The following is a 26,180-nucleotide window of genomic DNA, read 5'->3' as shown; positions in this document are numbered from 1 at the left end:
GAAATCGGTGTGGTCTGATATAACTCAGCTCACTGGAAGACTGTAGACTGGACTGAGTGAGTGACTGAGGAGGACTCTGGAGAGGGGAAGAGGACCGTCTTCGACTTCGTTCGACTGTCAAAATGAAGTAAACAGAATAACAGAACAGTCTACATAAATTTGAGAAAATATTTAATTTACTTGAGAAGAGAAACTGAAACTTCTATCAACATCTTGCAGCTTGATTGATTTTGTTTCATAGATTCACTGGAGTTCTTGGAAGTATTTTTAGACATTAAATTGTGTAGATATTAGGCAAACTTTTCATTAAAATTCAGATTATGGACCAATACTTGTCATGAAAATAATTTTATATTAAGTCTACGCCAAAAGTTATGAATCTTGCCTTTTAAATAACTTAGGCCAATAGGATATTTTTAAGCAGAAAATTAGGATGTCGCCAATCTACACAAACTAGAGCTACTGTACTCAAACTAGAGACAGTATCAATTAATCATCTGTAGGTTATCTAACCCTTTCTTAACTGAATAAATCATCATGACATCTCTATTAGATCAGTATGAGCAGACATCTCAACGAACCATGGGCCCAACTGCTCCATCATCGCCTGCTGGACCAGAAGTGGTAAGTTTAATAAGTTACATAGGCTGGTACAAAAGGCTAGGTTGGAACACTCCCGGGTACACTTCCATATCTGTTGGCACAAACAACCGAATGAAAATATTGATGGATATATCGATATATCATTTGGTTAGTTAGGTAAGGTTAACCTAACCTAACCAACCAAACGATATATCGAATTAAACAATTGAATAATCAATATCACTCATTTGGTTGTTTGTGCCAACAGATACTGTATGGAAGTGTACCCACGGTAATTCTGAGCAATTACTTGGTCAACCCCAAACTGTTTCATATTTTACTACAGTCATAAGGATGTTCTCAGAAAACAAGAAACATATAATTCAAGCCCCGCAAGGTTAGGTTAGGTTAGGTACATACACACACACACACACACATACATAACCTAACCTGGGTTAGGTTAATTCCATACATATAGTAGTATACTACCATGGTTAATTCATAACCTAACCTATCATAATGGTACTGTCACAACTGGCCTTCTGCGCGTCTCCCGCTGCAAGCCACTGTTATCACGTGGACTTTGAACCTTCTTATCGCTCGGAAACCTGTACGATGGCCTTGTGGGGCTTGAATTATATGTTTCTTATTTTTGAGAACATCCTTATGACCGTAGTAAAATATGAAAAAGTTTGGGGTAATTGCTCAGAATTAGGTACCATACCCACACTCCCTTTTGGTAAGTTACTTTGATAGTATCCGGAGGCCACCATTATACAGCACACTGCGGCGGTTATGTAAGGTTGGATTATCAGTTTGTAGAGCTTTCCTAGTTTTGTTTTGAATCGAATGATAACAGATGAGTCATACTTTAGCCCGCCAAATCCCCTCTAAGTAAGTTTTAGGCCAACTTCAGGTTGTTGTATACTTACTTTGGTGAGCGAGCTGGTGTAGTGGTTAGAGGGCGGGACTTCGGTTCCTGAGTTCCCGGGCTCAAATCCCACCAAATCACTAATGGATTTTATCTAAGTGATAATGTCGCAACCCGTATGTCTAGCCTAGCCTGTTTTAAAATTTCATTATACAGTAGAAGCTCTTTAATCCGAACTAATTGGGACCGGGAGTAGTTCGGACTATTGAATAGTTCGAATTACAGAACATATTGTTGTTTTTACTTTAGGTTAGCTAAAACGTTGCTAAAATGGATTGTAATTTTTACGGGAAAAGTAAAAATGCTTTAGCCTATATAGTAAAATACACAGTGTGTTTTTTTAATACAGTGGTAAACATAGTGAATAAACAGTAGGTACTGTACATTACAGTAGAAACCATTATGGTGTGTATATCAATAAATACCTAGTATACCTACAATAAAGAACTAATGTACTGTGTATAGAGTACAGCAATGAGGCGTTTGGATTAGTGGACGTTCGGATTACAGGGGTTCGGATTAAAGAAGTTCTAACTTACTGTAATGAATTTTATTTTTTTCCGGTAAAAAAAAAGTTGAAAACTAAATATTTACTGTATATTTCAATTCAACAATCATGTTAAGTTATTGCAACAAATAACAAACCAAAAAATATGGTTGTTTTTATTTCTTTGTAGAAACCCGCATCTGGTTTCATCAATATGGCTGTAGAAGATGAGACTCCCATGTTTTACAAGCAGAAAGTAAACTTTGCGCCTCCGGATAAGATTATCCACATGTGTGTCAGCAGCGAGCTCATTGTACTAGCAATGGCCAACGGAATCCTATTTCGGATAGACTTGAAAGCCCCAGACAAACCTGAAGGCAAGTACTAATTTTGTGTGTTTAATTTGTACAGATAAATCTGAATCACATTAAGAGAATTGCAATGTAGAAAAACTTTGACATTCTGAGGAACTATTATAATATATAGCCTACAATATGTACAGATAGGCCTAGGCCTATGTTTTTTATGTTCATTCTTTTTTGATAAATATACATTTTCTAATTTTTGTTCATAAGAATGCTCATTTTTGCTAACCCACAAGAAACAATTAATTAGGTACATCTTTAATTTTAAATTTTACATTTCCTTGCTATTAAGGCTCAAGTTGGCAAACAGAATGTTTAAGCCTGTTTCCGATGCACTCCTCAGTGCCTGCTGAACTTATTTACTTCCACTGTATTTGTGATTTACTGCTGAACTGGTGCCTGAGCAAGAATAGAGAATCAGAAAGCTATATTTTCCATTAAATAGCATATACTTTCAATATAGTTTCCTCATAGTATTGTTAAACGGCTAATTCATTATCAAAAATAAACTATTCTCACACTTTAAAAAAAAGTTAGCCTAAATTTTTTTTTAAAGTGTGTGAATAGTTTATTTTTTATAACACCACACTTATAAATGAATATCGAGGTTTTGCTTTAAAACTTTAATACTATTAATTTTACGCTAGGCTATAAATAATATATAAAATGAAAAAGCAACTCAAAGAGTTTATGCCTTCCAATGAGAAATTATTTAACAAAATCGATCCAGTAGAACTGTAGATTTAACTGTAGGCCTACAAAGTTAAACAATGTATTTTTAATCTTCAAGAAGAACTGTTAATATTGGAATTAATACTAATTTGAAATAACAACTTCGCCAATATTTCTGAATTTTTAATTTTTATGAGGCCTTTTGCCAGCATAGCTATCAAAAGGCCTCATAAAAATTAAAAATTCAGAAATATTGGCGAAGTTGTTTTTTTCATATTAGTAGTAATGTATTTTTAATCCGATACTTATTTGTCAGAAATAGAAGTTTTTAAAAGTTAATGTGATTTCAAACTAATCTTTGTTTTCAGAGATTGATTTTTCAAAGCTGTGTCCCCAGTTGAGACTGTCAGGCATGTTCCTAGATCCTACAGGAGATCATTTGTTGCTCAGCTTTGTCCCGAGAAACCCGGAATCTGGTCTACAAGCGGAGCTTTTCTACCTCAACAGAAAGTCTACTAAAATTAGGCCGGTGAGATTAGTATTAAGTGCTTCTTAGTTTAAAATGTTTCCAACAATTGCTCTACTTAGGAGGGAAACTCTAAATAGCCCAAAACTAGTGGGGATTTATCCCAGTTGGGATGTCTAGCATTGAAGTCTCCGACTATAATGTAGTTGTTGGTCTTGGGTTTAATGGTGTCAAGTTCTTGTAGAGTTACTCCTTGATTTGGTATGTACACATTAACAATGGTTATGTTGAAAGATTCGTTTACTTGTACTTCTGCAGCTGTAGCTTCTATATTAGTGGTTGTAAAGTTAGTTGTGTTGCTTACTGGTAGTGAATTGTGCAGTAGGAAAGCTACACCTCCTCCACTTCTATTTTGTCGTTTGTTTCATCAATCAGCTCAAATAAAAGCAATCCCTTTTCCAACAAAACTCACCTGAGAAGAACAATATTTATCATGTAACCTGTACCTCCTCACACTGCATACCGACATAGCTGATTCTCCCTTCACAATGGATGAACTCCTGCAAGGTTTATCGGATATCCAAAACAGTACACCTGGAGATGACAACATACATAATGCCATGTTGAATAACTTATCACAGCAGTCTCTCAAATAAATACTCACTCTTTTCAATGACATCTGGAGCTCAGGTAACATCCCGCACAAATGGAAAAAAACCACTATCATACCAATTTTGAACCTACAAAAGACGCAGACCTACCCGGATCGTATAGACCTATCTCCTTAACTTCTTGCCTTGGAAAACTAATGGAGAGGCTAGTCAACAAGAGACTAGTGTGGAGACTCGAAAAAGAAGAAAAGTTACATCCTAAACAGTTTGGATATAGACCGAGAAGAGGAAAAAAGATGCTCTTCTGCACTTCACAGAATCAATCTACAGATCTTTTTCAGCAAACTCGACGACAGTAGCGGTAATGGTAGATCTAGAAGCAGCCTTTGATAAGATACCCCACTCTACAGTTCTACTACAGTGCCTTCTCATTGGAATCAGAGGAAAAATGCTTAAGTAAATACAAAACTTTCTGAAGTTTCGAAAAATTATACCTAACTAAAGTGAACAACACCTTCTCAGATGAACTTCCGATTTACAGTGGAGTTCCACAAGGATTGGTACTGAGTGCGACTCTGTTCAATGTAGCTCTGAACGATATACTAGAGACTCTGCCTGACAAAACCGACGGCTGCATCTACACCGATGACATAACCATCTGGAGTTCAGACAAAGACCCCAAACGAGCTAAACAGCAAGTGCAAACAGCCCTTAACTCCTTTAATGCATGGACCAAAAAGTGGAGCATATCGATATCTTCAACCAAAACCGAATCCATCTTCTTTACAAGAAAATACGCTCTTAAGAACTTTATTCCAGAAATACAATGTAAGGGAAAACCAGTACCCCATAACCCGAACCCATCATTACTTGGAATCACTCTTGATCCCAAACTTTTATGGAACAACCATATACAGCAGATTTTGTTGCAGTGCACAAAAAGACTAAACCTACTCAAAGCTGTTGCTAGCAGGACATGGGGAGCAGATACTCTCATATTGAGGCAGTTCTATATATCATTCATTCGATCTAAGATAATGTATGGAGCAGAAATATGGGGCTCTGTAGCAAAAACACATATAAATAAACTAAATGTAGTCCAAAACTCAGCCCTTAGAACTTGCCTAGGATGCCCAAAGACAACCCCTGTACGAGCAATGGAAATAGAGTTGAACATCGAACCTCTTGACATATGCATACAAAAGGCAATCTGGCACAAGTCCCTCAGTATTTCTGCAGACCCCTCATCAAATCCAGCTCTAAGACTGAACCCACAAGAAACTTATCACAAGTCCTCTTTTGCCTTCCAAACATCATCAATAGCAGAAAATACATAAAATATTCATCCAATGCCATACCCAACAGTCAACGAAATCCCACCTTGGCGCTTTCGACCCCCGAAAATTGAGCTAGAACTTCCAGGATTCAGGTCAAAAAAAGATTGTGTAGAAACACAAAGAGCCGTGGCCATAGAAATTATAAACATAAACTACAACAACTATTACAAGATCTACACTAATGGGTCTTTGGACCCCACCAAACCAAAATCTGGAGCCGGTTATTTCGCAGAACACTCAAACACCTCCGTTTTGTTCCAACAAATTCATGCTCAAGCACCGAAACCGAGCTTCTAGCCATCAACACAGCAGCTGCCCACTGCATAAGTTTTGAGAGTGAGAACATATGCATCCTCAGTGATTCAAAAAGCGCACTACAGCTTCTAAAACAATATAAGCCTTCAAACTTTTATCATATAACACAAGAAATATTTCATCTCCTGAATATGGTTTCGGACTGCATGGAAATGAAGAAGCTGATAAAATAGCAAAATCAGCCTCCAACATGCATCCAATACCACCTAAGCAACCAACTCTCTCCAGTTGCATAGCCACAGCTCACAGAACTCTGAGACACAGGTGGGTAGATAGATGGAATGATGAACCGCCACCTTTATAACCTCCTCAAAGAACCCAACAACATCGAAATCTACAAAAACCTTCCCAGATGCTATCGTTTGCCTCAAAAGCAAGAATAGGACATATAATTACACAATCCTATCTCTTTCGATTTAACCTGACAGAGTCACCCCTGTGTCTCGTTTGTCAATTGGAAGAAGAGACTCAGAACACATCCTCCGGCATTGTCCCAGCAAATCAGACGGAAGAGATGAGCTAAAGAGAAAACTCCAACCTGACTGTTCTCTCAAAAGAATCCTGACTGAGCCTAACTGTTGGAGATTAGCAAGCTATGTTTATGAGAGACACCGTGCGGTCGGCATCACTTGAAGCTGGAAGCACGTACCAAGAAGTAAGAAGTAAGTTCGGGCCATTTTCGAGACAGTGTGTTTTTTCTGTTATTTTATGGGTTTTTATGGAAAAATCCCCTTTAAAAAAAAATTGAAAAATATTAAAAAAAACGCCTGGAGATACCATGGATTAGTACATACATACCAAATTTCATCAAAATCAAACTACAGGATTGATCTGTAGCTCTGTAAACATCCACACTTACAGACACACACACAGACATCACTTCAAAATCTTTTTTGGGTTCAGGGGGACCCAAAATGGTTACATCCACTCAAAACTCAAACTCAAAAATGTTGACGAAAATAATGCTTTCTCCATATGTATAGGGGGAGAAAGTAGCTGCCTAGCTAATTATCAGATGATTTGAATTATTTGGTTTTCATGGTTTGGGTTAAACTGTGTGGGTTTCTGCTAGACGGGGTGCTGTTAGAAGAGGTTTCCTGTGCTATGGTTTCTCAGTGAAATCTCACTTGATTTTGGTTTGGTTAGGTTATGTAATCTTCCTATTCAAATCTCAAGTCCAAACATAGCCTAACTGAATAAAAACTAACAATAAAATTGTCAGGTATTTACTGTATATGCTGATGTGTGCTGATAGCCTAACCTTAACCTAGTTAGAAGGGATTTTGTAACTTGGAAAGAAACTTACAATTTAGGAAGTGGTAAAAATCATACTCATAAAGTACAACTAGGCCGTAGGTTTTACCAAAGTAATAAAATTTCCCTTATATTTTTTACTAGAAATTTGATTATTTAAAGCTTTTATACCTGTTTAACTTCCTTTATATTTCAAGGCCACCAGATTCCGAGGACACGAGATCACTGCGGTCGGATGGAACCATGAGAACGTCAAGTCAGACACAACCAAACCTCTTCTACTCGGCACATCCAAGGGACTTATTTTGGAAACGGCTTTGTCAAACGACTCGGAGAGAATCTTCCAATCGAGCATAGAGCAGTATTTTAAACAGGTATTATTCATTTTCATCATGTTCTTTGCGATTTAGCTTTGGAAACTTTGTCTCTGTTCGGCCTTCTTTGACAGAAAATAAGTTTTATGAGACTACCACTGAATTTAATGAAACTGTATTCCCATAGTAGTTTTGTTGGTTTTAAGCAGTTTTGTGTATGTGGATTCACTTTTTGTGACACCTGCCGTGTGTTTTTAAAATTTTAAAAACTTGTGCTTATTGTATCTGATGATTATTGGAGTGTCCAATCGAAATCGATCACCACGTTCCATCTTTTTATATCTATTTACTGTCTTGTGAGTAAACAGTAAGTATAAGTGTAATCTATTATAACAAATGTTATTTGGCGTACCTATTTTTTTTACTTTCAGGGTTTTTATAATGGTTAATTAGAGCAAAACTCAGTTTTCCTTAATTATTATTAATTATTATTCCTTAATTATTGAAACAGGGCTGGAAATGGGATAGAATTTCCTTTTTAGTGAAAATTTGATTAATTGTAGCTTGTAGAAGTGGTATAATAATGTATGTATGTATATCTCAAATCAACCTTACTAAAATTTGTATTGTGTTATATACAAATGGTATAAATATTATTCCAGTCACTCTGTTTGTACATGTTGTAGAACTAAGTTTAGCATTTTTTTTAGTAACACTTTCCCTTAGGAAAATACACTTTTAATAGTACATAAATCAATAAACTAATCCATCAAACTGTTTCTGTCATTTGTGGAAGCTGCCCAACTATCTCCCTTTATACGGACAAAAAGAAGTGGAGGGAATGGTAAGACTTTTTTTTTTTTATTATCAGTTCAACCGTGTACTTTTTTTGCTGTGGTAGTTTTATTTCCCACCATTAAAACATATTTGTTGAGACACAACTGCCTTCTCAAAATTTGATTTAAACTTCAGTATTTGTTGCTAACTGTGATTTTTTTTCAATTTTTTTTAAATTATTTACTTACAACTTTTTTGTCTGTATTGATTTATCTTAGGCTAATTATATCTTTTTTATCTATTTCTCCCCTCCCCAAAAATACATCTTGGCTAACAACTTTAGCCAAAGATAAGCACCGCAAACGCTGGGTCAACACTACTCCCCTTCTTAAGGTCAGCAAGCTTTAGGCCTTCCAAAAAGGTTGCCTCTGACCTCTTGAGACTAGACAGACGAAGAATGAAACTAATTGTAGAACTGATAACTGGTCACGGGCGATTCAGGAAACATTTACAACAGATGGGCTTATTTGATGGTGAACCGATCTGTAGGCACTGTGATAGGTCAGAAGAGACAGCCGATCACCTACTCTTTGATTGTAATGAGCTCTCTGATGCTATAATGATAACTCTTGGGAATCTGGCTAGAGGAAGATATCTTCCCGAGGTTGAACTTATTGGGAAGCTACAGGCATTCATTGGACACCTTAACTTGTAAGGTCAATAAAAAAACAATTGTCTGGGGTGCGCAATAATTTGATTTCGGACAAAGTGCTCTAAGGTCTCGACCTGATAACAACTTTAGTCAGTGAAAATGATATCAAAACACTACAAAACAACCAGACTATATTTTTCACCAATAAAAATACAAAATTGGGCTAATTTGACTTGTTTTAAAACTTTGGACTCCTGAACAACACTATACAATATTTACATAGCTAGTAATTTTACAATTTCAAAGGATTTCCAAATATAATTGCATATTCAACATTTAAAATGTGACCAAACAAATTAGAGTCAAGATACTTTTTTTACAGTCTGTAATATGTATACTTTTAAACTGGATTTCATCACTTCAAATTCTTTCCTTTTAGGCATACACAAATTAAATCAAAACTAAAGGGATAGCAATCAACTCAAGAGATATCCAATTTTTGTTTTTTATGATATATGATATACAGTATTTATTAAAACTACCCTCGTTTGGGGTTAGTTTTAGAGGACTATATATTTTGTTTTAAATTTTCTATTCTGTAGGTGTTTGACATTGGCAAGGGGAACAGCCCTATGACTGGACTGGAGTTCCACAGACTGCCGAATAGAGAACGCTACTTCATCATAGCTACCACGCCCAACCGCATTTACCAATTTGTGGGAAACGTAAATAGCTCTGAGGATCGGCCTCTGTTACAGCAGATCTTCAATGTGTATCTTTCCAAAGCGGGTTAGTGGCATGAATCAAACATTCACTGTAAGTTTTATTTAGGATTGTTTTTAAGAAAAGGTTATGTTGATTGTGTACATTAATTAAGAAAGTTTTTTAATTTATGTTTTTGAAAGAAATATTGCTTGGAGATCTGCAATACAGGATTTTCAGTCCTATCCAACGATCAGAGGATTTTATAACAAGTTTTGGGTAAATTAAGGCTTTTTGGCTGATCTATAAAATAAACCCCTTCAGGCCTATAACTCTAATTTACTTGTTACCTTTTAAGTAATTTACTGATCAATTGTTTTTATCTCTTCAACAGAGGGCTTCATAGAAGTTCCTAGCCAGAAGGTCCTGAAGTACTCCAAGCTGCAGTTCTTCTATCCAAAGTCTTCGCAGCAAAAACCAGTTTTGCCTTCATCCTTTGCGTGGCTAACAGAAGAATCGATCTTCTACGGACAGGTAATATATGATTAGTCCACGGAGTCAGAGTAATATTATTTAGTTACAAACCATGAAGTTTGTCTATACCTCTTCACCTTCTTCACCTTTCATTCACATCGGTGACTTTCTAAGAGGAAAAGTTAAGAAATTGTAAATAAAAATGAACACACTGATTTCCATCCTCAATTTTTGTCTGCTAATAGCTGAAGCAGTAACCTTATTTGGTTTATTCTGCATGTCGGAACTTTCATCTATGGTTTGTAATAGAAAAGTGTTGTTAACACAATGCATTTGATGATACCTAATTGCTCTCAACAATATGACATTTTTACTCTCACACCGAGCAAAAGTTGTTTGAGAAATTTCATTGTTGCAATGATGATTTTTGTGAGGATAGAAGGATTATGTGAATGACAAAGTCCACGCTGGCACAAGAAACAGAACACTTTACACTATCACTATACACAAATGTTTGAATATTTCACTGACACTAACAGCTTTTTCAACCAAAGGTTTGAATTGGAGAGATATGTCTGCAGGTCCAACAGTAGAAAGGAAGTTGTTCAGTGTGTTGCCAATGAAAGCCATCTAGTTTTGTGTTTCTTGAGCCAAAATGTACTCTTTCCCATTCAGATTAAAAAAAAAAAAAAAAAAAAAACCTAAGCCCCACCTTAAAATCTTTTAACACTAGACTCTAGCCTGGAACCGTTTTACACATTACTTCAGAGACCTAGAGGGTCGTGGCATTATCACAGAGCTAAAACCATCGGTGGTTGGTGATTGGCAGGACTTAAACCCTGAACCTCAGTAACTGAAATCCTGGGTTCTACCACTAGACCAGCTCGCTCCCGTTTTCCATTCAGAAAAGCCTAATATCCTCATTAAAATTCTTAAAAGGTAGCCCTTGTATCTATGTTACATCCTTAACCTCAAAATCTCATTTCTTACCAAGATTTTTGTTCATAGGTAGACATCAGTGGCGAGGGAGAAGAAGTTTTGTCAGACAGTCAACGCCTCAACTACCCTGCCTCAGCGCCTGCACCCCTCAACTTTGTGCTTACAGAGTTCCATGTTCTTCTTCTCTACCCGAACAAAGTTGTCGGCCTGTCCATACTAAACCAGAGCATGGTGTTTGAGGATTTGTATAATGAGGTAGGCCTAATTAAATAATGTTAATTGGTTAATACAGGATAATGCGTATTAAATGTCACTCTTGAGACTGGAACAATATTATTTGTTGATATTATTCGTGATATTCTATGGTAACACCAGTGGTTATATACAGTAGCTTGTAAAGTATGTTAAAATTATAGGTTTGTAGACTACATAGTGAAGCATGGGTAGCTTCTAGTATCTCTTAAGCCCCTGTCACATTGGGCTTGTTTCAGCAGCTAGTTCTCGCTGCGAGATCAAGGAGCAGCTCTAGTTACTGGTTCTCCAGCGTGCTAGAAATCCTGTCAGATGGAGCTGGGGAACTAACGGCGCTACAAAATACTATGTGAAGTTAAAACAAAAATATTGTCGTTAGATGGCATTAGACTTGATATTTTGTCTATGATCTGATCAGCTATCATAGAAGTAAAAATAGTGCATGGCAAAAATTTAAATATTAAAATAAAAACACTGGTACCTACTATGAGCTTCTAAGTTAACAAATTAAGAACAAATAAGTTTTGGTAGGCCTATACCTACCACCAGTTTTGTGTTCTTTATTCATTATTTCTTTTCAGATTAGATTAGGTGAACTCTTCTTCATTTAAAAAAAAAAATCCCTGTCCCCTAAATAGATGAACCTGTTGACAGAAATACTAAAATGTTTTGGCCTAGACACATTCCATCATTATGTTTGGAGCCAAGGGATCTGAACCTACTAGCCATCTTTTGATATGACTCTCACTCATAGATAATGGTTTTAACGTGAACTACAATCATGACTAATAGCTATAGTGTGTGACGCAAAATTCTAGGGGGGGAATAAACTAGTATTCACCAAGTCAGGCTAGGCCTACCCTAGAACCGGCCACACTCAAATTTCTTCCCCGGAGTGCTCAGAAGGAGCCGAGAAAAATCCAGGGGTCGATACGAAGGTGTCACGGCTTTGACTGATCAATTTATTTAAAATTTAATCGAAGGCTCAGAGCTCTAGAAGCGCTCAGGAAATCCTGCAGACGCTCAGTAGGAGCTATTTCATCCTCACCTTCGCTAACGTGTTTTGGAGAATTTTGCCTAACTTTTAGAATGACTCTGTAGGGCCGACGAGTATTCAATCTTAAGCCAATGTGATATAAATACTTGTATTAAACTGTAAACTAATTAGTTGAAGACGTTGGTAATTGATCTAATATCGAATAAAAGGCAAAACAATTCCTACAGAGTCGTCGGGGCCTAATTAATATAATTGGATGGAGAATTTATCGTGATGTTGTTTAAAATAGATTTAATATTAATTTACGTAGCTGATTGTTCAAATCAGCCTGCTCCCAAGACTTGATTCTTTCACCCGCCAAAGACGGGGTTTAGAACTTAGACGACAAGTCTCGGGGTATTAAAACGGTGAAAACGAGATATAATTTGGACGTGATAATTATTTGTTAAGCGAACGTAGAAATCGTAATTTTGAAACTAATGAATTAAAATTAAATAAACGATAGCCACTGCTAGTCACTGGCAGGCAGGAACTGGCGGGTCAAGACTCAAGTTAAGATATTAAATTAAGATAATTCGAAACGGAATATTAAGAAAACGAAAAGGTATATTAAGTTAAGTATGCGTAAGATAAAACAGAAAGAACGTAAAACGTAAAAATGGGCCTAACTAGTATGGTAGCTAACCTTCGTAATAATATCGTGGTGTCGTTTCGTTGTATCCGTAACCCGTGCGAGCTAGTCGGTGGTCAAACAGCGAATAATCTTGTCCGTCTCAAATCATGATTTCCTCGGTCGAGGCTTAATCGCTCTGGTGGTGAGTTCGAGAACTAGCCAACAGCTGATCGGAAATTCACCTGTTGAGCCGGTCTAGTTGTCGTCTGTCGTTGGTCAACAAACAAACACCAGTTTGGGGTTAAGTGATGTTGTAATCGGCGTTAAATATTCGTAAAATCGGTCGTTTTAACTTTATTATGTGAAACGGAGTGCTATTATGAATAAATATGTAGTTGTGGGTGTGTTCGTGTACTTCACTGTTATCAAAAGTAGGCCTACGTTCTTTGGCCCATAGCCCAAGCTAGGGCCAACACATAGGCCTAGGATTAGGATGTTGTGGATAAAAATCGGGTAAGTAATGGTGTTTGTTGACTAGCAATACGTTTTTACCCCCCTTAAAATTTGGTACCTCACAAGTGTTAGCCAGATATTCACTGAAAAACATTGCTCCCTAGTCTATTTGTTTGAACCTTTGAGTGGTATCCAAAATATTCATAACAAATTAAAACTAGTCATAAGAGAAGGGGTTGATACGTAAGCCATTCAGTTTTGTGTTTCTTGTACACATAAAAATTGCTGGAAGTTTTGTAACGATTTGTTGTTTTGGTTGGTTTAAATGTGTGCGGTCTCGGCATGTTTGCATTCCAATTACAGTTTTGTTGATATGTTTCAGTCATACGGCCGGCTGGTTACCATCACCAAAGATCCCACAAAAGGCACTGTCTGGGTGATTGCAGAAAGAACTGTTTATCGTTACAAGATATCTAGAGAAGATCGTAACGTTTGGCAGGTTAGCTCAACTTTTTTAAAAACATTAGTATATACAGTATTCCCTAACTCAGTCAAAATCTAGATATAGATAAGTAGGTGTTTCTTTTAGGTTAACCTAATGAATTTGTTCAATTGAAGCTAAGTATTCTTTCTTCTTCATAATTTTAAAAATACCATCACAATACAATAGTTTGGTAATATAACTATTAAGAATAAGAACTATTGTATAACAAATTGAAAAAAAAAAAACATGCTTACCTGAATAGGAGTTTTTCTCTTTGTTGACAATTCTGTCAGTGACAGTGAAATGCTCTAAAGCTTTGTGTATAGTGTAAAGTTTTGTGTCTCTTGTGCCAGTTTAGATTCTTTCCCATTCAGGTAAGCCCGCTATCCTCACAAAAACCAGAAAAAAACCTAGGCCCTTGTGCTCTATGTTACATCCTATCCTCAAGAAAAAAAACTGTTTATCCGTAGTCATATGCTGTGATGGGATTTCAGATATACATGGAGAAAGGGCAGTTTGACTTGGCTAAAGAATACTGCAGTACCAACCAAGCTTACCTGGACCAGGTCTTGAATAGGGAGGCAGAAACTCATTTTAACAACCAAGAGTGAGTATTTATGGAATATAGTCTAACATATTATTGTAGTATTTTGTGTTGTGCTCTGAGTTGTTGGTAAAATTAGTTTTAATAATATTTTCAAGCAAAAAAGTAATGATAAAGCACATACTGTAAAACTTACATAACTGGATAAGTCAAAATATTTAGTCAACATCCGCACACTCAAACGTAATAAGACATAAAATACAAATCACAATTTTCAAATTGTTTAGTAGTATTTCAAGTGTACTAGGACAGTATCCAATACACTGTTGCTCTCCTTGACTGGACCTACTTTCATTTGTTCAAAGATATGAACTCAGTGCAGAACGCTATGCCGAGACTCACTCCTCGTTTGAAGAAATTGCCCTCAAGTTTTTACAAGTCTGGCAAATCAAGGCGCTGAAAACATTTCTTCAGAAGGTTTGTTATTTTACTCTTTCTCCAATACTTGTAAGAGAAATGTCATACACTGTACTGTTGTAAAAATTATATGTCTGTCTAACTGCATTTCTATGACAAGTTTTTGTAGCTTATAAAACTTATAAAAACAGACATAAACATGTGTAAAACTGCTATACCTTTCCCGACTTTTCAGAAATTAGAAAAGCTGCGGCCATCCGACCAGACTCAGACTACGATGATTGTTATATGGGTCATAGAGCTGTTTATGAACGAAATGGGAACTCTGCGCAGCCAGGTAAACCAAATTTTATTTTTCACATTTTAGTTTACCTGAGACAACACATCGTGTTATATACAATTCCAAAACTGTAAAGGAATGTGTTTATTTGTGTCCTCTTTGGTTAGGACTTAATAAAAGTTGTTTAACAGCATAAACTATCACATTTTGTTTAACCATTTTATTTGAAAAGCTTAAATAAATAAATATCTCTTTATTGTCACATTAACGTTAGTCAAAAAAGCGTAGCTTCAGTGTAGATTCCACTGTTGAGAATTCATATTGAAAATCTATCACTAGGCTTGTATTCCTGTAATGTTTATGAGTTATTAACTTCATAATATTTATGAGTGGGGGCCTACTTAAAAAATAAAATAAAATCTCTACAGAATATGTTGGCCTTAAATAAACTTTTATAATAAATATATTCTTAGTGATTTATAACATAAACACATCAATCTTTTCTCAAGCCACACCAAACTGAAAATTTACAAATTAGGACTTGTAACTCTTTTCTAACATGGATCTGTAACATTTACGAGAGAAAAACTTCTGGAAAAAAGCTAATATTGTTATTTTTTATATTATATTTTGTTGATCATTTTAGACTTAAAAGCTCCTTGTCAACCTCTAGAACAGAAATTATTGTATTATGAAATAGGTTGTCTGTCAATAAACAAACAGTATAAATAATTAACAAAAAATAAAGAATCAACTGTACCTAGAGAACTAAGGCATCTGTTTAAAGCACCAGATGTGGTTACATAATAAAAAACTTATTATTACTTAACATCTAATGAGGAGAGGAGATAAATATGATAATAGATTTGAAAGAAAAACATAGATATAAGAAGACCCACTGAATGGCCGCAAATAGAGGTGGATAGACTCACTGAATGACCAACGAGGAGGTGGATAGAATAAGTAGTCAAAGACATGAGAATATTGACAGCCGAAGAGGAAGAAGATGCACATGTTTGTTGTTCAAGCCAAATACCTTATCGGGTGTTGATTGCAATGTTAGTAAGAGTAAGATTAAGTACTTCATAGTGGCTTATTATTTTTCTCTTTCTTCAGGGAATGGAGCACAGCAATGAGTATCAACAATTGCAGCAGGACTTGGATAGGTTTCTGGCTCTTAGACAGGTTGAGGTAAAGAAAACACTAATACAAGAGTCCCTGTGAAATTTGTAGAGTAGCTGATATAATACTGTTGTCTTTACATTTATGACTAAGTAAAGAACAAATGTGATTAGTTTTCTGTTTACTTTTTTTAAACTTTGGTATCCCTTGATTACAGTACTCCCTCTTATCCAGACACTTTTTTACCGGACATCGGTTTAACCGGACTACACTCAGCGGAAATGTCATCTCTTTGACCGGACAACTTTTATCAGCACATCTGTTTAACCAGACTTGATCGGGTGGAAGTGGGCGGTACTGAAACAACTGTTCTCATGTGAAAGATTTGAGACCAGCGATAACGTGTATAAACACAATGCTCTCCAAAATTTGAGTCAAATATTTGGGTTGCATGCATTTAAGTGGTCCGTTTTAACGAGTTTTTGAGGATGTCGGTTTAACCGGAAAAACCGTTATCCGGACTGGCCTCGGTCCCGAGCAGTCCGGATAAGAGGGAGTCTACTGTATGTCAAAAGATACGCTTAGCAAAAGAATTTCTACAGAGTATTGTTTTTTATTTTATTCCTTTGTTCACGTACGCCAATGCTTTTTTACTTTACTACTAAGAGAACAATTTAAATCCAATCCAAATATTTTTACTTGATACAGTCTTTAACAGTACACATTGTAGAAATCCCATTTCCATATTAAACTGTTGCCAATTTTATAATATTGTTTATATTTTCAAACATATTTAAAAAAATAGAAACTTAGAAACCTACAGAATGTGCTACTGTAAGTGGTAATTTTCTTTCTTAATAAAGAAACTTTTTAATGACAACCCTAAGATCAGTAAATTAAGGTACTGCAATCAATCAAAGCTTATTTTTACAATAAGCAAAATTTAAGGTAGTCGAGTCTTGTTTCACATTTTTAGAAAAAAATTTTGAAAAAAAAGATTTTGAGTTATTAAAGACTTTCTTTTAAGCATTCTACAAACATGTATATGATCTGAATTCTGGCTCACAATTTTACCTAGGGAAATATTTAAAAGCAAATTATGCTCTGAAATTCATGAAATTATTTATCATGAAATGCATGAAATTTAACGCATGAAGAAAATTACGCTCTGTTCTGTAGTCTTTGGTTAGCAATGTTTAGTGTTTGTTCTTTTAGGTGTATTGCTATCTTTAAATTGTGTTTGCCATCTCTGAAATTCCACTGAGTGTTAAGACAAGTAGTGTTTCTGCAGAAGTTTCTGTATCAATAATACTTTCTTGGTTTTACTGGAAACAGTTACTTTCAACTTGTTGTGTTGGCAGGAGTGTGTAAAGCGTAACAAGGGCACTGTTTACGACCTGATGGCGAGTCACGGAGATAAACAGAGCATGATACGACTGACAATAGCTAACAAAGACTTTGAGAGAGTGGTTCAACAGCATATACACAAGGGCGACTTCTACAAAGGTAAGCCTGCCTACACGAAGAGAGGTTCTACATGAATTAACCTTTAAGCTCATTTTTGTTTATATCAGCTTGACACAAGCTTTGCACAGGTTTAACATCCATGTCATCCGCATATGTAAGGTTTAAAGAGGCTGCCCTCCTAAAAAAAATAAATTCATGCTCTGACATAAATTTGCATTATGCATTGGTTTTTCAATTGATTAAAGAAATTGGTAATCACATCAATCAAGAATATGTTTTATCAGAGAAAATGTGAAATAAACTAATGTAATTTTTCAAGAATTTAATTACTTTGGAATAATACACCTCTTGCCACGTTGTAGCCTTGGATGTACTTCGTAAACAGAAAGACAAGTCACTGTTCTACACTTTCACACCTGCGCTGGTGCAGGCAGTACCCAAGGCTATGGTGCAGGCACTCATTGAGCAAGGCCGTGCGCTCGATCCCACCAAGCTGTTACCTGCACTTGTCACCTGCCATGCCGATGAGAATCAGGTCAGTCGAGAGTGCTAAAGTTAGTCTGAACTCCACTAGTAATGATCTTGATATGAGTGGTGGTAAAGATTTTGTTTCAGTTTTGAGTTAAAGTGGATGTTGGTTTAGAGTTTCCTCTCTTCTTATTCACCGATAAACACAATAAATCTTCCTTGGCGAAGGGGGAACATAACTCAAACATTTAGAAGAACTCAAAATATGACATAATATATTTTAGCCTAGCAGCTGTACTGCCTTTTTATAGGTTGTTTTTATAATGTTGACTAATATATTTTTTACTCCGGTTGACATTAGAAACTAAGTTGTTTTTGGCCTCACCTAAAAATTGTCTTCACCTTCCTCCTTAGTCATCTTCCATATTCTTGCAGAACTTATCAGGTCTTTTTAGCTTTGTCATTTCAAAACATGAGTCTTCCTAACAGTAGAACCCTTCCGTTAAACAATTGGTAGCTTTTCTGTACCTAATCGATCATTGTATTTTCACTCCTTCCAACCAACCTAGTATTTTGCTTTTTATCATCCCTATAGTGTGATTCCTCGGTATAATTTATGTTACTCTCTGTTATTTCTTGATCTCCAAGCCGAATGTTTCAGAGTCTCCAAGCCAAATCTTTCAGAACTGGCCCACATATTTTTTGTTAAGTTTTGTTTCTAAATGTTTTAAGGTTAGACTTTTTTCTTTTTTGATAAAATAAAAAAGAAGGAAATTACTGATTTCCTAATGATTGATATTCAACACCGTGATATGTAGTATATTTACAAATTTTTTTTCATTTACTTTACATCCTGGTGGTTTTTCTTATTTTAGCTATTAATGCCATTCGTGCTCACTATGCTCAGTTTAGGGCCCTAACTTTGATAGTTTTTTATTGTTTATATATTTATGTTAAGTTATCAATTTTTATCATGTTAAGTTATCAATTTTTATCATAAGTGTTCGTAGGAGTATAAGTATAAATTATTTAATTTTGTGTTGACAGGCGAATGAGATCATCAGGTACTTGGAGTTTTGCGTCAGTTCGATGAATGTGCAAGAACAAGCTGTGCACAACTACTTGTTGACATTGTATGCTCAACATAAGCCTGATAGGCTCATGAGGTATCTCGCTATGCAGGGTGAGTATTTAACATGGAATATGGCCTTGCTTTTACAGTAGACTAAGACTTCCTTCTGATCCAGAAGACCAGTGAATGGAAAGGTCCTACACACAAACTACTGTATATTACTTACCCAACATTTTGTTGGTTCTTTAGCCACTTCTACCGGCTGACCGACCCCTTTCCGTAAGGGTTGGTTTAAATATGCTGTCAGGAATAAATATGCCACAGCCACATAATAAAACAACTATGCATATCCATTTGTTCTCAAGGTCTAACCAACCACGGGTCATCAAATTAGCCAACCTAGTCTCCATTTCACTAGCTGCTATAACTCTATTCTAAAAGTCTTAACCTTGAATAAGAGATTCAAGATTTCTTATTTTAAGATTCAGATTCAAAACTCTTCATTCGCAGATTTTTCACAAACTGAACCTAACATTCTGCTGCTACAACATTTGGATGTGTTGTTAGTACAGTGCTTAGCGTCTCGACCTTTGAAGCAAGAGAGCCGGTTGTAATCCTTAGCAGATCCACATAAAACCTAGGGGTGTGGACTGTTTCCCTTAACAGCACTTGGAATTGCTTGATTGGAAATACTGGCATAGACTATACACTAACAAGAGGAAACCTTGTTTTTTTTCCATGAAAAATTGAAACTCATGTATTGCAGGCCAGGAAGTGTCCATGGTGAACTACGATGTTCACTACGCACTACGGCTGTGTAGAGAGCGAGGGCTGACTCAAGCGTGTGTGCAACTTTCTGCATTGTTGGGACTGTGGCAATCAGCTGTTGACCTGGCTCTGTCTATCAGTGTAGACTTGGCCAAGCAGACGGCCAGCATGCCTACTGGTGACGACGAGCTCACCAAGAAACTGTGGCTGAAGATTGGTGAGTTGACTGTCAAAAAATGAACTTCTGTCCGAGTGTTGTTGGGTTCGAAGATTTTAACTTTAGTTATGTAATACAGTAGCTAGAGCTAGTGACATTAAGCATAGTGACATTAGTGTTGTGACATTGAGCTAGTGATTTATTCCATTTGGGTCTTACAGTAGACTTCATGGTAGTTTGTAGATCTGGGATTAGTGTTCTTTATTTCGCGCAGTTTTTCAAATATTTGTCTCATGTCAGTAGGCTGATAGCTTTTAACTCTGTAATTTAATATAAATGTGAATAAGTTGGCAAACAAGCCATATCCAATCATAGGAAGAGGTGTTCTCTTAAATCAGTTGTCGTTGTTAAGATAAACAATTTAACAACTCTCTGAATTTTCTTACTGATTTGTTTCCTGGGATAAAAATCCCAGTCCATATGTGTAAACTAGCAATAGTTTCTCAAGAATATTTTTCTATACAGCTCAACATGTTGTCAGTAAAGACAACGACATCCAGCAAGCGATGCAGTTCCTCAAAGAATGCGATCTCATCAAGATTGAAGATATTCTGCCGTTCTTCTCAGATTTTGTCACCATCGACCATTTCAAGGAGGCAATCTGCAGCGCTTTACAGGTAAGACGGCTTTGTACACTCAATATTACATTGTGGTCTGTACACTGATTACATTGGTAGTTGGTTATGAATTAGAAGATGGTCAATATAAATTCTTATAAATAAATAATACTTGTTGCGGTCTTTTTTGTCTTAAATCCACCAACTACGAATAACATGGCTTCTCTCAGGAACATGGATGCTTCCTAAATCTTATCTTGAATTTTTCTTGTCATCCCAGGTTCAAAAACTTGAATTATATGAGATTACCTCTTTTGTTGTTGCTTGTGTCATTGAGTAAGACGTTTGTGTATCATTCCATAAATTTGTGGTGACAGCCTGTGTGGCTTCTTCAATGGGTCTTCTTAAGCCATTTTATTTTTTACCTGCACCATTATCTCTATATTTACAAAAATATTGAGGCAACAACAAAAGAGTAATCTAAAATCTAATATTTTCTACGTTGATTCTAAGACTATTATTGAAATATAAATGCTCTTAGGCATCGACTTAAACCAGACTACTATACTCGATTAATCTATAGAGTGGATATAAAATAATGACAATGAATTATTAGAGTTCTACATCATTTGTCACGTCTCCTGTACGGAGAGTAAATAAAAATATGTCTAATAACACTGCTGATTAAGAAGTTATTTCGTGTCTCCTAACACATGTTTTGTCTCCAGGAATACAACCAGCACATCCAGGACTTGAGGGAGGAGATGGAGGACGCTACAAAGTCAGCTGATGTCATCCGACAGGAGATACAATCCTTTAGGACGAGGTTTGTAGTTAAAGAATAGTTCGACTTGTGTGTGAATCAGGTTATTGTAGTAGGTGACAACAATGTGTTAAAAAATTGATGCTTTCTCTAGTAAGAAATGTGTTTTGTGGTTACAAATTCTAAGGACCAAGAGGATTTTTTTTTAAGTTGACGCACATGACATTGTATTTTAAAACTGTTATTAGGCTTTAGGCTACACTATAAATACTAAAAAATTGAGAAGTTACTCAAGAGGAAAAAAATGAAAACTGAAAAGCATAAAACAGAATTATAAAGGTTCAACTGTCCAAGGATTATACACCTGGAAATAAAACTATTATCAATAAAGAAGGATTATCAAAATCTAAATGGCAAGCCTGTATTAAAATGATTGCAAATGTTGTGCCGGTTCGTGTTCTCTACGGCAGAAGTTAGGGCAACAACTGCTACAGGCATGCCTGTGATGAGATTGAAACCCTTGCTTCTGTCCATTTGGCAAACTTCTAAGAAACACAAGGCACCACAAAATTAGAAGTATCATAGCAAACACCTTACAAAAAATATATAATACATGGGAAGTCCATGAAGTACATTGTCTTTCCCCAGATGGTAGCACAAGAAGAGTAGAAATTTTGTTAAATTGATAGACAAACCAACAAGGGGATTTTTCTTGGTCCAACAATTCAATATCAAATCAACTTAATGAAGTCCACGAGGAAAAAAAACAAATTTATGAATCTACCTTTGAATATTTCAAACTTCCAAAATGGAGGTGATTGGATTGTTAATTGGTTCTAGAGGAACATTACAACATTTTTTGTGAACTTTTAGAAACAATATGATTTGGACAGATCCTTTTTGAAAATTATTATACATGTTAAGTAAGAGATTAACTATAATGAGAAATAATTTATATGGCAAACATCATAATTAATCAGTGTTACAGCTGTTTTAATTTTTCAGTATTTCAAGTGTATTTCTGTGTCATTGGCAACCTTATTTTTTATGGCAGATGCATTTATTTCTATTTATAAATTCTTTTCTCTACACTTACTTGCAGGTACACAGTACTGGAGCCGGGGGACGCCTGCGCAGTTTGTGACATCCGCCTGATTCTGCGGCCGTTTTACGTGTTCCCCTGCGGTCATCGCTTTCACGCAGACTGTCTGGTGACAGAACTGAAACAGCATTTGTCTCAACAGACGCAGAATGAACTGAGAGATCTGCAGGTAACTAACGAATTTCAGCAAAGATGGATTTAGAAATTACTAACCCATGTTAGGGTTTTGTTTTCTGTTTGTGTCTACGCCAGTAGAATTTGTTAAGCGAAGGAAATTCAAACACTTTTAAAGGAATGCTGTCCAAACCACTCAAATTCTTGTGGATACGTCGGGAATCAAAATTGTCCCTCTTACACTGAAGTCTGAGACACTAACCACTAGGCTAACTACACCTCCTAGTTTAGGTTGTAAGTCTCAGCAAGTTTTCTCATAAAAATGAACGTAGATGAATTAAGCTAAGCCTCTGAGTGTGTTGATGTATATAACAATTGACAAGAAAATTTCATTCATCAACGTTTTGGCCTTAATATACTAACAACTTAGGCGGACTTGACTACTGCTCATTTGACGTAGTTGAAACCTAAGTGCATGAAGATTTGAAATGGGTGTCGCCTGAACACCATGAATCTACATGTGACTGAGGAATCCTATCCATGAGGAGAATAACGTTGTTTCCCAGAGATATCTTACAATAATTAACTAATCAATTTTTCCCCTTTGTAGAAGAAGCTGGCAAACCTGTGTGCTACAGCGACGGACACGACGTCAGCTGGTACTGCCTCACTGCTGGGCAGAGAACAGGTGAAGACTGACATCGACACCATCGTAGCCTCAGAGTGTCTGTACTGTGGAGACTACATGATCAAGTGAGAGGGAGAAGATAGTCTTTATCTACTTAGTATAATTGTAAAGATTGCAACAGTTTTTAATGGTGTAAGATTATACACCGTTCAAATAATTTTTCAGAAAAAAAGTCATAGTTGATAGCAGACAAAAAGTTCAAAACATATTTAACTTTGTTTTGTCGCTCCAAGGAGGCTTCGGAAGGAAAACAATAGCTGACTAACTCAATACAGATAACTTGACACTCTGTGCAACTCAACGGTGAGTGAAAGACAGTTAACACACCATAGTTCGTTTGAGATGACATTTAATTTAACTTCATAGGATAGTGAAAGTGAGACAAGGCGATAATCCCAAAACTTGAAAATTCCAAGTCGGAGCTAAGACTAAGCCAAATGATGCCAATTGATGTGGCCAATTGGGAAATGCCCACTATGGTTTACACATCCTCATTATTTATTACCCATTAAAATTTCATATTTCTAAATAACTCAACAACCACCAAATTCAAGAACTTCTGAGAAGCAGTTTTTGAATTCTAGGTTTTGGCAACTTGTTTTGGCGTATGAAAGATGGGAGTTGGCTTACTATTTTGTTCCAAATTCACCGGACGAGTATGGTTGTTTCAGATATTATTTTGCCTTGCGACTCTATACTAACCTAACAATAAAATTTAAAAAAACTGTACAAATCCGTTATATAGACCAACCACAGGTCTTGTCAATTACTACTCATAATTTCTAAGAGAGGTTATGTTTTTGTTTATAACCACTGATTGCCAATTATATTCGGCTGGTGTCCAGTAAAAATTGATTAAAGTACAGTAGTACGTAATGAAATCGCATTTGATTAGGCAGGTGGCAAACAGCTGATTTCCAGATTAAATCCTTGCGTGGAAAGACCATTAAAATTCTGAAGTGTGGCAAAAAATATTTTATGTAGGTAGTTATTAAATATAATTAAAGACCATTAGGCGTGGACAATATCGCATTGTACCTTTGACTATAAACTCACTGAAGGCTTTATTAGGTCCAGCTAAAAGACACAAAACGAGAGGTTACTAAAAGAACTTTTCCACTAAAACCAATACAATAATCTCATTTAGAGAGTTGAATTAATTGTCTAAGCCTTTGTAAGAACTGTTTCTTTCACAACCTCGTGCTTTGTTTTCAGTGCTCTTGATCAACCGTTTATCAAGGATGAAGACTACGACCGCATTACAAAGGAGTGGGAGTGATAATAAAGTTAGGTGCTAAATGGTAAATATACCTAGTTTCAATTCATTTCACAGTGATCACCAGTTTTGTAAGTTTAAGCCTAATCTTAGTCCTACAGCCAGAAGAAATGTTTTTGTGGACATATAAGCTTGGACCCAATTATTTTAGGTAAGTTTGAATTTATTTCCCCGTTTCAACAACAATGATTATTCAGTCACATAGTTTTTATTTTAAATAAAACTTTGTTTTTAAACAACAAACACTTAAAAGATCTAAATATCTTGTTAAGTGTTATAAAAATGGTGATTACTGTTATAAAAATAGTGTAATTCAGAGGCCATACCATAGCTAAATATTATCATGATATGTGATGTATTTTTATACTCATGTTGTTTTTTGTTATGTTATTTTGCGGAGCAATATTTTATTTATACATGTGTAATTCTAATCAAACCTCTCTCGTTGGAAATCACTTTTTGAGTTTATTAATCGTTTTAGAAATTGTTCCACAGGTTTAGTTCAACAATAGATTTATAAAATGTAAACTTCAATACAAACAATAAGATGTAATGAGGCTTATTTTTACTGGTTTTATTGGTTTATCGTTTATCATCACAAATATTACCCACAATGCTCTTAAGATAATTTTTACCTCTGCAGCAATGTTTACAAGCTAGTCATTAATGTATTACCAGCTTTATGTCAAGTTTCGTGTTCAATCGTTTAGTTGAATATTTATGTAAAAATTTCCATTTGAATGGGAAAGAGTAACTGATTAATTTAAACTGTAAACTTCTTTTTAACTACAGTACATTATCAAAAGTTGATGTCTCTTCTTAAGTGTCTTTAGTTTATGTTCATTATTTTACAAAACTCTTAAAATAAAATAAATTATTTGGGCTTTAGTGTATTAAAATTTGTAATATTGGGAAAATATCAACATTTTGACTGTACATTCCTATTCCTAGTTGTTATTAGTATGGTTCATTTGTAAGTTTTGTGCAAGCATGAATGTAGATTTTAATTAATATATTTGTAATTGTTTTTGTTTTAATAATTTAGTTTACTAGGAGCAGTTTAGACATGAAAGACATTTTAAATATTTAAACTATTATTTTGTTTTAAAATTTTGGTTTTTCCTCAAACATTTTTGAATCACACTGCTAAGCTGTCTATAAGTGTTGTTATTGTTTGTTATGTCTTTTGTATAAAAAATATATATTTTAAAATAGCTTTGTTACCTGTATATATGAAGAGTGCAATTATATATAAAATTTATAGTGAAAACTTGTTTAATTATTCATCCCCGTGAGTCTAAATTGATTTTTAAGTATTGTGTTAATTTGAACTACAAATTATTTTACTCAGCAAAAGTTTGAAAACATATTTCAAACTTTGTAAGACAAGAATGTGTTTGTGATCAGATAATTCAACCCATATTTTTTAGTTCAGTTTTTTAGTTTCACAATTTCTACTTCTTTTATCTCTTTATTATTTCTAATTTGATTGTTTAGTCCGATGGTGGTGCCTGTCAGTGTCCTTGGCATGTCGACTTGATTCTTGATTCTTGATTATTGATTATTGACTGTACTTTAATTGTAATTGTTGTGAATTTCTACAAAACAATAGTCGATAATTATGTTTCCTGACAAAGGGTGTTTCATA

General features: G+C 35.5%; 1 protein-coding gene across 2 annotated transcripts; it reads left to right on the top strand.

Annotated features, from left to right (window-relative positions):
* The first annotated feature begins 104 nt into the window (after positions 1–104).
* LOC129001595 (vacuolar protein sorting-associated protein 18 homolog) lies at positions 105–25,795 on the top strand. 2 transcript variants are annotated; one of them, XM_054428949.1, is made up of 22 exons: positions 105–624; positions 2,191–2,377; positions 3,406–3,566; positions 7,218–7,394; positions 8,131–8,178; positions 9,366–9,552; positions 9,860–9,999; positions 10,948–11,133; positions 13,576–13,692; positions 14,172–14,284; positions 14,587–14,698; positions 14,874–14,975; positions 16,035–16,109; positions 17,402–17,546; positions 17,870–18,042; positions 19,023–19,158; positions 19,814–20,032; positions 20,498–20,649; positions 21,318–21,415; positions 22,455–22,623; positions 23,179–23,321; positions 24,472–25,795. In XM_054428949.1, the coding sequence occupies exons 1-22, from the start codon at positions 538–540 to the stop codon at positions 24,533–24,535; spliced, it is 2,991 nt and encodes a 996-aa protein (XP_054284924.1). In that variant the 5' UTR covers positions 105–537; the 3' UTR covers positions 24,536–25,795. The 2 variants fall into 2 exon arrangements, with proteins under 2 accessions (XP_054284924.1, XP_054284925.1); XM_054428950.1 differs by lacking the exon at positions 8,131–8,178.
* The last annotated feature ends 385 nt before the right edge of the window (positions 25,796–26,180 follow it).

The sequence above is a fragment of the Macrosteles quadrilineatus genome, unplaced genomic scaffold, assembly GCF_028750875.1.
Source record: "Macrosteles quadrilineatus isolate MER2022 unplaced genomic scaffold, UCM_ALF_1.0 Scaffold_8__2_contigs__length_117827958, whole genome shotgun sequence".
Taxonomy (NCBI): Eukaryota; Metazoa; Arthropoda; class Insecta; order Hemiptera; family Cicadellidae; genus Macrosteles; species Macrosteles quadrilineatus.
Note: the sequence above shows the minus strand (reverse complement) of the source record. Positions and strands in the feature narration are given on the sequence as shown.